The sequence below is a fragment of the Ceratina calcarata genome, unplaced genomic scaffold (genome assembly GCF_001652005.2).
Source record: "Ceratina calcarata isolate Rehan_Ccalc_2016 unplaced genomic scaffold, ASM165200v1 scaffold255.2, whole genome shotgun sequence".
In the NCBI taxonomy this organism is placed as follows: domain Eukaryota; kingdom Metazoa; phylum Arthropoda; class Insecta; order Hymenoptera; family Apidae; genus Ceratina; species Ceratina calcarata.
In genome coordinates this window covers 54,421-65,516 of record NW_017147567.1, presented here as the reverse complement: position 1 = coordinate 65,516, position 11,096 = coordinate 54,421, and the positions used below count along the sequence as shown (strand labels likewise).

Here is an 11,096-nt window from a genome sequence, read left to right as displayed (position 1 = left end):
TATTCAAATGAACAGCATTCTTCAAATTTTACGTTAGATTCAGTAATTTAATTGCATTAAATGGATATTAATTTAATTATGAATTAAAAATAAATTAATGAAATAATAATCAATTGTAGTATCAAAGAAAAAAATAGATATTTTCTGACATACGCGTCTAGGTTTAGTTCTTTTAAAATGGCAGGAATGGCACGAGGCGACTAGAAGATTAACGATACAGGTAAAGGGTAAGTTCAGTTTGACACTATCAAGCATGTCATCAAGGCGAGCGGTATTCTCCTTCTACGTATCAATTAAGACCTCTTTCAGCAAGTCATTACTAGTAGAAGTTGCAATTCGTGCAAAGAGAAAATTATTAGACTCTCGAATAATTAGAAAATGTTTAGAATCGTCATATATAGAAATTGTCGCATCCGTCATAAATCGAGTCGGTTTTCGCAAATAGAAATTGTCATACATAGAAATTGCCGTACCCATAGGGAGGCACTTATCTATACACAGAACCGTACACGTGAGACCCATCCGTAAATACATACATACATACATACATATGTACATATATCGAACACCCAACGGACGACAGAGGGTACAAGAGAATAGCGTAGTATAAAGCATAAACTACAATTAGCGGTAATCCGCGTGACACGGGCATGGCACCCTTTGCGCATATTAAAGCATTAGCTGCCGAGTCATACGAGCGAGCCGTAGATCATTTCACGACGCGGCGCGGCGCGGGTACGTCTGCTAAAATCGTTAAATTTACGGAAGAAACACGACTGTCCCAATACGTACTGACTGAATATTACCGGCGCTGCTCGCAAATCCACGTCCTCTGTAGATGTGCGGCGGGGGTGCACAGTGGTACGTCGAGCTGTTCGCAAATCCACGTCCTCTATAGATGTGATGGCACGTCGATGTGGGTCCCTACGAAAATTCTGTAGATGTGCGACGATGAACGCAGCGGCACGTCGATGTATAGTGTAGCGCCGGTACGAAAAGTCCCGGGCGACGAAAAAACCCGGTTATCGAGATAAATTACGAATGAAATTCGATGGGAAAGCTTTTTCGGCTGGCCCGTTAGATGGAATGAGACGTAAATTGGTAATTTTTGGTTTTAATCCTGTCTGTCTTGCGTTTCGTCGAAGGATTAACGACTTCGCGCCGAGCCAGATAAAGTTTTGGCTTGTCGCATCGATCTGCGTGGAAACTGGTCAGCGGAGGACGGGGACGGAAATTTGATGGTTCTGATGAAATTGCGTGCATGGAAGGTCAATTGTTAAGATGAGTCTCTGCGAATTGTAAAGAGGGCTGTGGTTTTTATTATTGATGGTCAAGATTCATTCGGCTAGTAAAATCATTCAGAAAAATTAATTGTTTATTGTACAATATTATTTTTATTTTTGATTAATAATAAGACAGATGCTGAATACTTCGCAAGAGAGAAAGAGAAAGAGATGCGATACTTATAAATAGACAGCAGATTTTATGAATTCATAAGAAAACAGTTAAAAATTGATTTCGAGAACAGTGGATTAAATTATCTTGAGAACACGTAATATGGAATGAACACTCAATGCTTATAGATTAGAAGGTAAGAATTTAGAAGAACAGGAAAAGAAGCTATTTTACTTAGAGAAGCAGAAATAGAAGAAACAGAAATAATGATAATATAAGATGAAACCCATCTTTTAAACTGACGCTATAAATGGTTCATTTTATATAAACATCCGCAGCCTACTTATAAATATAAAACAACTTTCAGATCAATCTTCAATATTAATTCTCATAAAATTTTAACAAGGATAACAAATTCAATTCGAATGCAATCAACTCGAACGGTTTAATAAGAAACAGATAAACGAAGTAGTGGTGTAATAAGTACATTGATCGATACTTGAAGCGTCGGGACAACTTACCTGGGTATATTAATTACAAAAACCGAGTAGCTTCGAACTGAACTTACCGATCCGCTTTATACAGTTTCGGTTAGGTAAGCTTTCTCAGGGCTATTTAGAAGGAGAGAGTTTTAATCAATGGCCTTCCTAGTGACGGTAACTCGATTTCTCTAAGTAAGGTAAAGGCACCAGTAATTGAGCTCGTATCAGTAGTTGACCGCTTTCCGGGAAAACGTCAGAAATAAGATTTTCAAGAGTACTCGAATTCAATATCTGTCTTCAGCAACGAAAAAATATAAATAATATTGTACAATAAACAGTTTATTCTTAATGATCATTCACTGAACGTTATTAAAATTTAATGAAAATGAAAATTGTGAATTTATACAATGACTTTGTTTATAAGCAATTTTACGTCCAAAAGAGATTGTTCTAAATGAAATCAAAATCATATTTAATCCACGTAGGGTTTAAATTTGATCTCCAAAATCTTCTGATATAAGGAGAACAATTATAAACCTAGATTTTGCACTATTTTTGCTCGATTCATGTATAAGACAGAGGAAGAAGTGTTAAAAATTTATTGACAAATATTAGAAAAGTAACTACCTTGGCCCTTTAAATAACATCAAGGAGAATTCCAAATTTCTTCCTTTCGGTTCGCATAAAAATAAGCATAAATTCATGGGTTCGAGTGGAACAAATGTGGTCCGTAGAATTGGTAAAATATTTATCAATAAATATTAGAAAAGTATACCAATGGCTACCTTAGCTCCCTAAATAGCATGTAGGGGTATTCCAATTTTCTTCTTTTCAATTAACATAAAAGTACACGTGCAGCAATGCGTTCGAGTGAAACAAATGTGGCCCGCAGAATTGGCCTCATCGGTCACCAGGGAAGCGTGGAACAGCATAGTTCCCTCTGCCATTCTCATTTGCGGTCGTCGTTCCGCTGCTATTTCGCTACCCTCCTACCATACAACTATTTTCGTCCCTTACACCTTCATATATTTCGTTCTAACAACTTTACGTGATACTATAAGTCTTATTGAACTCGCCCGAGGCTTAACATGATTTACAGCCAGCTTTTCCAAAACGTAATACCTTCTCATTTCATTCCCAAGCGGTGGACAATTGAAATTGCATCAAGATCGAAAGGTTTATCGAATCATGTTCCCCGATTAAAAGATAAATTGCATTTCACTTAATAGATTCATTTAACTAATATAGCCATATAAGCATTTAACAAATAATTAATTCTAATTGAGTAATGAACTACCTAAATGAATAATAAACTAGATATATGTAATTCTTATGCCCGGGGTGCGAGGGGGTGGGGGTTGTTGCTTCCTCCCTCAAGCACCCCAGACTCCGCGGTATAGCCTCGCTGCGTCACGACTTCTTCGAAAGGGGACTCTTGCCCCCGTGCGAAGAAGACTATTTGCCAGGAGGCCATCGGTTGTGTGCTTCGAGGGATCGCGGTGACCCCTTTTAAAAGACCCAAAAAAATCCTACGCGATTATCGATGTAGGAGTAGGATACATGTAGGAAGAACAAAGAAGAAAACTGAGAACATGCAGAAAGATAAGGAAGACAGAAAGAGGACAACCCGAAAAATTAAACTAATCGTATAAATCCCCATTGTACACTATACGACACTATACGAGTTCGTCTCAATATTATTATTATTAAGGGATTAAATTATAATCAAATGAAATAATATATCATATAATAACATGAGTATCATATTTCTACCACAAACAACTACGAATACAATTGATTGATTTCATCTATTAATTCATTATAATTCTGTTTAAACTTAGAATTAAATACATAATTCTAAGAAAACTCACATATAATTCCACAAATTTTTAATATACATCTTAGGGATTTTATATATTTTTATATATTTAGATCCCATAATTAACGAACGAACATAAATCACTGATATTTTAAGGATCAATACTCAAACGATTAGTAAACAAAGATATAGAGTCGATAATTCTATTTTATACTCAGGATGCAGGGTTTTTCTAACTAAAAAAATATTAAACGAATCGTCAGAGGCCTGGAGCACATTTATTTCCGCGATTTACATATTCCAGCTGATTTCCTCCATAATGTATTTAAAACGTATTGAAATTATCTATGCTCTCAGAGGTGATTACTAAAATTACGGAGTTCTTAAGAATGGATATCATCTGTGTTATCAAGCACTGCCCCACTGTAAGCTAAATCCCAATAATGTTCGACCTGATGCTTCTTGAAGTGTTCTCTGGCCATTTTCTCAATCGGGCAGACTTTGAACTTAATTTCACCGAAGTGTCGCTGCTTACTGGTGCCCTCCCAGACAAGGACGCATTTATTCGGCACGTCATTACCGTCGTTATCTTTTATTATATCTTCTTCCCATTTTATCCGATGCATCATCAGTCGCTTGTATTTACCTAACTGTTTTGCTCCGCCCTCGACTACCACGACGTTGCAATCGCGGAAGAGCATCACGCAGCCTGTGAGGTACAGCTGCTTCGCGTTTGTTTCTACTTTGAATTTCTTCGAGGCATTGTTTAAGAGGTCGCGTATTCTAGAATGAGAATTTTCATATTGAATTATAAATTGGATATACAGGAACATCTTTTTACTTTGATAAATTAATAAACTTTCGTTCTGGAAAATAATAGCGGGTAAAATTATCTACACTATTTTTATCATTTACCTGTAGACAGCCACGTGTACACCGAGCGTAGTGTCTTCCTTAAGTTTCCTAGCTTTCTTCTCCCGCCGTTGATCAGCGGTGAGCCTCCGAGCCGCGTTAGCGTCTTCATGAGCTTTCAATCGTTTAGCCATCTGTTGCCGAACGTGAGCTTCTATTTTTGTGGGATCTTGCACTGCTTCCGTACCTAAGACCCTCATAAGATTCGAAATTCGTAATTTAGGTTCCGGAGGCGGTTCAAGTCCGAGTCGAATTTTCTCTTGTTCCTCTTTCCACGCTTCTCTCCTGTTTTGTCTACGCAATTTCTTGCGCTCCTTCTTTGTTAAAAATACAGGCATGTAAATCGGCTTCAAGGGATCGGCTGAAATAAAGAACAATTAATGGAAATTATATATTGGGTTCGCAAGGAAAACTGATAAAATAAATGCAATTAATTCAATGGACTGCGAATTTTATGCATTCATAGAAGAATGGAACGAACAGAGAATATGAAATATGTATTCAATGTCCAAAGAACATAAAATATCGAAATAAATATGATTTCTCTTTACAAAAAAATACGTACTGGGAGGTCGCATCTGTGTCGGATGTTCCACCAAATTCGTAATAGTAGAATTCTTAATAGTTGTAGGTTCATCCTTGTTCGGATATCCTCCCGTCAATATAACAGAGTCCCACCACTCGACATTAGGCACATCTTCACTAAGGGCTTCAGTTTTCGGCGCGATCAACGCTAACTTTGTCGCTGAACTTATACCGGTCTTCCTAGCGATCTGACTAATTTCATTCTGCAGCTTTTCCAACTGGGCCTTCATACGAATTCTCTCCGCTAATTGTTGGAATTTTCCTGGCTCGTGGAATTTTAGCGTACGCTTACCTCGCACCGCAGGCTTCACACCTATTCTTGTATCAAAGAAATGTGTATCTTGGATCTCTTCCGGCCCTTTCGACTCTTGTAACTGAGCTTTAAATTCCTCCCGCTTCTTCGCTCGGATGTTTGCTTTCAACGTTGGCACAACTTGCGTCAGTTGAACTTCTTTGCCTGTTATGTCTACTGTTCTACCAGATTCGTCAAGAATAAGGGGTGTCGGTTTGTCTGGGACACTGACGTTGCCCAACAATCCTGAACTTAATTTGCTTCGGATTTGGGCTTGCAAAGCTGCGATTTTTCTCGCTTTGTCGGAATCGGTTTTACTTAGTAAACCTTGATTGTACATGCTTCCTACGGTCGGCAAAGAGTCGCGTGCTTTGAGTAAGGGCTTTATGGGCGCGACTTCTTCTTGTTTTATGGCTTTTAGCGCTCGTTTTCGTTCTTCTATTTCTCTTTGGGCGTTAGCCATCATTTGCCTGATCTGAAATTAATAAATGAGAAAATGAAATTAAGTTTTACACGCAATTATATACATATTTTTATATGAAATATAAATGAATACCTTATCTGTGGAGAGTTGGGCTTCGGTTGTCTTCTCATTTTTGACTTCGTCATCCTTGTACCTGGGCTTTTTGGCATCTTTTTCTTTCTCCTTATCTTCGGTGTGATTTCGTTTCTTACTTTTCTGCGCTGCTTTAGCGTCATCGTAGATTTGAAATATTTTCTCGGTCAATTTCGAAGCCTTCTTGTCTTCTAATAATGCAGATAGTTTGTCTGAGGGATTGGAAAAAGAATTTGATTGAGAACAAAATATAGTAGACGAGAAAATTATGGTGCCACGAAATTTGTGTCGTACACTGCTTTTCTGTAGTTTGAAATACGATTAGTAAAAGATAAATTATTGTAGGATAATAATCCTTCCTTTAAATTGAAACGTGAAACTTCTAAAAATCGTACATCAATGAAGAATATTGTTAAACTTCAGTTGTTGGTAACTTCGGTAATAATAATGAACGGGTTTTAATAAAACTTTAAGCATATTGAAGATCGAAACCTCGATCTCTTCCTATGGCCAAAGGAAATTTGTAGAAACAATTGCTGATATGTAAATGAAAAACAATTATAGATATAAAATATTATAACATTATGCCATTGAACTCTATCAATGCATTATGCATACATACAACATACATACACGCATAATCTACAGAGGCAATTATATATTATCACAAAATACATCAGCCTGTTTAAGGCCAAAAAGCAAGAAAGATAAGTGACTACTATATAATTTGTTTCCTTCTTTACATCTCAATTCCTATTCTCATACTAAGTAATATTACTAATTATTACAAACCGGCTGTTTTCCGTCTATCATAACCAGAGGTAATACAATTGACAGCTGTGGTAACGATGGCAGGCTCCCCAAAACCAAGAAACTTGTGAACCGCTTTTTCAATTTGCGGTTTCATCTCATCAATTTCTTTTCTCGTTAAATATGCCATTTTCGGTGGACCCGTTCTCCAATAATCGACTCCTTTTATATCCGTCAACTCAGTACAAAATCACATACCTCACAACATAACCTCTACAAATCATAAGATTAAGTAGAACGTATTTCAAATAGACTTTCGTTTAGGAACGATTATTTTAGAATCCGAAATGTACCAAAATTGCAGCGATTTTAGGAAGGATTGTCATGATATATGTTTAGAGATTATTATATTTCTTTGTTTAAATACTATTTAAATAGCAGTAAGCAGAGTCCAATGTTATTACAGTATTGGGCACTTAGTGGAATTTTTTGTAAGTAGTCGTTTAAAAGACATGCGCCGATGACTTCACAGCGATGACCGCAATTCTGCGCACGCGAGCATGCGAAACGCTATCTTCTCAGTTAACCTGCAAATTTTGAATCAAATTCTGTATAAGATGAGAACCTCAACAATAATATTTAAACCTAAATTGACGTCATTCATCTGTGCAAGCATAATTGTTGCTATCGCGGGAGATTCGGAAACATGTAATTTCGACAAAAAATCTAATTGCGGCTGCAGTATTGACAGGAAATTAACGATAAACACTGTCCATAAAAAAGAATTAGACAATCATTGTCCTTCAACCGATGTCTTACATCTTTATAAAGAATTGTTTAAAACCTCAAGTCGTTTAGAAAATATGGTAAAGATAGAAGCTGGTATTTACGGAATTGGTACGAACGATCCGATTCTTGTCGCAGATGGTGAGGGGCCAAAACATTACATACATTTAAATAGCTTTTACATAGATAAGATGGAAGTGAGTAATCAAGATTTCGCGACGTTCGTCGATACAACGGGTTATCAGACGGAAGCTGAGAAATTCGGTGATTCATTCGTATTTGAGGGATTATTAGAAAACGAAGTTCAAGAGAATGAAACGCTGGTCGTTGCTCAGACTCCTTGGTGGGTACAAGTGAAAAATGCTAGCTGGCTTCATCCAGAAGGCCTCGGCTCAGATTTAAAGCGTACGTCTTGTTTCTATTGACTGCTAGTCAATAGTGAATTGAAAACAGTAGAGAATAAAATTGAATAATTCAGATAGAATGAATCATCCCGTTGTTCATGTATCATGGAACGACGCTGTGGCTTATTGTCAATGGTTAAGGAAAAGGTTGCCTTCAGAAGCTGAATGGGAGGTTGCGTGTCGTGGTGGGCTTGAAGATAGATTATATCCATGGGGTAACAAATTTACTCCAAACAATCAACACAGGTGAATGAAAGTATGTTAGGTATACAGGGGGGATGGAGCAGATAACTGGAACCAATTCAATTTCTTTGAAAGCAATAGTTTTTATAAAAATTGATCCAAATAAGAATTGTGTGATATTAACCAGTTAGCTGCGGCGACCTCTTTAAAAACGTGTAATACGTTCCACGAAAGGTCGTACAATCTTTTACTATGTCTTACAGAGCAAATACATGGCAAGGAGATTTCCCAAAGGAAAATACCAAAGAAGATGGATATGGAGGTACGTCACCTGTTACAGAATTCCTGCCGAATAAATATGGTTTGCACAATATGGTTGGAAACGTTTGGGAATGGACAGCCGATTGGTGGAGCATTACGAACCGAGGGAGGGATAACAATCCTGTACTCAACACCTTACTTATTTATGTACATCTAATTATTTCTGTTTCGAAACGTTTGTTTACTGTATGAGATGGATTTTCAGAAAGGACCGTCTCATGGCACGGACAGAGTGAAAAAAGGTGGTTCCTACCTTTGCCACAAGAGTTATTGCTTCAGGTACCGGTGTGCTGCGCGGAGTCAAAATACTCCTGACACAACAGCTGGGAATCTGGGCTTCAGATGTGCCTTAACAGCTTAGATCTTATGGAAAAGTATTACATATATTTTTTGTAATGGCACTCAAGTCTCATTAGTTTCACTGGGATTAGATTTGTACCTCCTTTATAAAAATGAACGGTGCTTTCCGCGTACTCTGGGAAAAGAGTAAGCAGGTTGAATAAAAAGAATAAAATGGAAGCGTTAATCACACTTTAACGTGATCTTTATTCATATCTTAAACAGACTCTTGGACAGGTGGTTCATAGCCCTCTGGTCTGTCAACCTTCGAGCCGCTTTCACCTACTTCCTCGCTCTTACTGCCCACACCGTCACCGTGGAGCTCCAATAATTTACTCAATTCAAAGCGCGGTTTCTTTAATACTTTCACCTGTAATATTCACAACGCATTTGTCACGTTCAGGAACATATAAAATATTAACAACGGAAGAATAATAAGTTTCATTCACGCACCTTCCGGATATACACATCGTGGAGCGGATAAATTCCTTGAGACGCTTTCTCGATGTCTTTGGCAGTAGCATCCGGCAAGAGCTTACTAACCACACCCTTCAAATCACTCTTGGTAACATCATTCGTGATGGTGTCTACCATTTTTTGTCGGATTTTCTTGACCTAAACATACACAACACAGATGAACCATCAATTCGTTACGTATTTGAAAAATGCCGCGACGTCTTATATCATTATTTTCTAATCCAAAAATAGTCTGGTAAACGAGTACATCTGCTGCATGTAACCTCTTCATATGACGTAATTAAATTCACAATTTTAGTGCATATTCTGTTGTACCTATTAAAGGATTCATTGGAGAAACGAACCTGTGCATGCTGAGCGTAACACGTTTTCCTGGTACTCAATTGGTCTTTGTTAGTAAAACCGATGCAGAAAACTCTGAGAAGATAGCCGTCTGTAGTTTTTACATCGACATTAGCTTCGATCAGAGTCTGCCATTTCTTAACCATGGACCTCAGCTTGTCTGTGGTGAGATCCATGCCGTGAAAATTGGTCAGAACATTACGATGTTGTACATCTTCAGCTATTAGCCTGAATTTACGGAAAGACCTCTCTGCGTCTCCATCATTTTGCAAATCTGCTAGAGACACCTCGAATACTCTGTATTTGAGACCCTCAGAAGCAATTTCTGTAAAACAGAAACGGTTATAAGTTAATTAAAAGTATTAATCAGGGTAAATACCCTGCGTCATACCCTAAATAAAGTCAAGCTACACAAACATTTCGTAGCAGTATCTTTTTTTCTCTATGCACACCATATAAAGTTTGAATAAAACTTTTTTAAAATAAGTAACTTACTTGTTCCTTGAGTTCTGTTTACTAACGTTTTGCCAACATGACGATTAGTAAACATAGACGGTGCCTTTACATCATACCAATCTTTGCGAGTGAAGGGATCGACGCTGCGATTGATAAAAAAAATTAAGTTAGAGTATAAATTTTATTTCCGTTATTTCAGTTATAAGTTATTTCAATAATAACAACTTAGAACTTGCTTTATAAAATGTACTTTAATGTGCATTAGCCTACTAATTTACGCGAGATTACTACAGCAAACATATTTCAATAAAAAACAAACCTACAGTAATGATTAAAAACATTAATCTGCACTAAACGTTTAAAAGAGCAAATTATAAATATATTTCATAGGAAGAAATATGAATAAAAGTAATTGACAAAACGTGGAATACATACAACTATCCGAATGTCAACCACGACAGAATCTATTTCAATGAAAGGCATCTTTGGAGATGCAAAGAAGAAAATTGCATATTTCACAAAAGCGATGCTTAAATTATTTCGGGGAAACGTTATAATTTACTTACATCTTCTTCTTTAAGCCCTTTTTGCCTCCTTTCGACAGCCCCTTATTTTTACCCACCGCCATGATAGAGGTTACACACGAAAAGAAACACTCTGGAAACACGTTCGCGCTAAAGCGGAAACCGGATATTGGCGTCTGTCAGGTTCGAATCTCGATTCTGTGGGACGAAGGGAATGAATTAAAAAGAACTTTATTATAACACATTTCAATTTCATTGCGTCCGGGCACGAGATTTATACATGAGATATTAACACGTTCCCGCCGGCATGTACCACTGGTACATACATACACAATTATCTATCAAACTATGAATTAAAGAGCCGTCAGACGGCGAGAATTACAAAAAAGGCCGCCGGCGGGAACGTGTTACAGCTACTAAGATGTGTAGAAACTAGCCTGTTAATAACTCTTATTGTTTGTTCGATTTACGTG

At 37.3% G+C, this 11,096-nt stretch overlaps 3 protein-coding genes across 3 annotated transcripts; 1 reads left to right on the top strand and 2 right to left on the bottom strand.

Moving 5' to 3' along the window:
• Positions 1–3,955: 3,955 nt before the first annotated feature.
• Positions 3,956–7,236, bottom strand: Prp3 (pre-mRNA processing factor 3). The gene is made up of 6 exons (XM_018021613.2): positions 7,145–7,236; positions 6,834–7,064; positions 6,042–6,253; positions 5,174–5,960; positions 4,612–4,969; positions 3,956–4,479 (listed from the first exon to the last, which is right to left on the bottom strand). Exons 2-6 carry the CDS (start codon positions 6,979–6,981, stop codon positions 4,080–4,082), a joined length of 1,905 nt encoding a protein of 634 aa, XP_017877102.1. The 5' UTR covers positions 6,982–7,064; positions 7,145–7,236; the 3' UTR covers positions 3,956–4,079.
• A 102-nt stretch (positions 7,237–7,338) lies between these two features.
• On the top strand, positions 7,339–9,016 carry LOC108623238 (formylglycine-generating enzyme). The gene is made up of 4 exons (XM_018021614.2): positions 7,339–7,982; positions 8,056–8,227; positions 8,428–8,608; positions 8,691–9,016. Exons 1-4 carry the CDS (start codon positions 7,352–7,354, stop codon positions 8,844–8,846), a joined length of 1,140 nt encoding a protein of 379 aa, XP_017877103.2. The 5' UTR covers positions 7,339–7,351; the 3' UTR covers positions 8,847–9,016.
• Positions 9,000–10,773, bottom strand: LOC108623239 (40S ribosomal protein S3a). Its single transcript, XM_018021615.2, has 5 exons — positions 10,666–10,773; positions 10,139–10,242; positions 9,646–9,968; positions 9,278–9,439; positions 9,000–9,194 (listed from the first exon to the last, which is right to left on the bottom strand). The coding sequence occupies exons 1-5, from the start codon at positions 10,725–10,727 to the stop codon at positions 9,042–9,044; spliced, it is 804 nt and encodes a 267-aa protein (XP_017877104.1). The 5' UTR covers positions 10,728–10,773; the 3' UTR covers positions 9,000–9,041.
• Positions 10,774–11,096: the final 323 nt, after the last annotated feature.

What these genes read in the sequence shown, in the direction of transcription:
- Prp3 (XM_018021613.2), bottom strand. Translation starts at nt 6,981, where the DNA reads ATGGCATATTTAACGAGAAAAGAAATTGATGAGATGAAACCGCAAATT. An exon ending in TGATAGACGGAAAACAGCCG is followed by an intron (nt 6,254 to 6,833) that starts GTTTGTAATAAT and finishes CCAATCCCTCAG; the next exon opens with ACAAACTATCTGCATTATTA. An exon ending in GACACAGATGCGACCTCCCA is followed by an intron (nt 4,970 to 5,173) that starts GTACGTATTTTT and finishes TCTTTATTTCAG; the next exon opens with CCGATCCCTTGAAGCCGATT.
- LOC108623239 (XM_018021615.2), bottom strand. Translation starts at nt 10,727, where the DNA reads ATGGCGGTGGGTAAAAATAAGGGGCTGTCGAAAGGAGGCAAAAAGGGC. An exon ending in AAGGGCTTAAAGAAGAAGAT is followed by an intron (nt 10,243 to 10,665) that starts GTAAGTAAATTA and finishes TATCAATCGCAG; the next exon opens with CGTCGATCCCTTCACTCGCA. An exon ending in GTTACGCTCAGCATGCACAG is followed by an intron (nt 9,440 to 9,645) that starts GTTCGTTTCTCC and finishes GTGTATGTTTAG; the next exon opens with GTCAAGAAAATCCGACAAAA.
- LOC108623238 (XM_018021614.2), top strand. Translation starts at nt 7,352, where the DNA reads ATGCGAAACGCTATCTTCTCAGTTAACCTGCAAATTTTGAATCAAATT. An exon ending in CCTCGGCTCAGATTTAAAGC is followed by an intron (nt 7,983 to 8,055) that starts GTACGTCTTGTT and finishes TGAATAATTCAG; the next exon opens with ATAGAATGAATCATCCCGTT. An exon ending in GAGGGAGGGATAACAATCCT is followed by an intron (nt 8,609 to 8,690) that starts GTACTCAACACC and finishes ATGGATTTTCAG; the next exon opens with AAAGGACCGTCTCATGGCAC.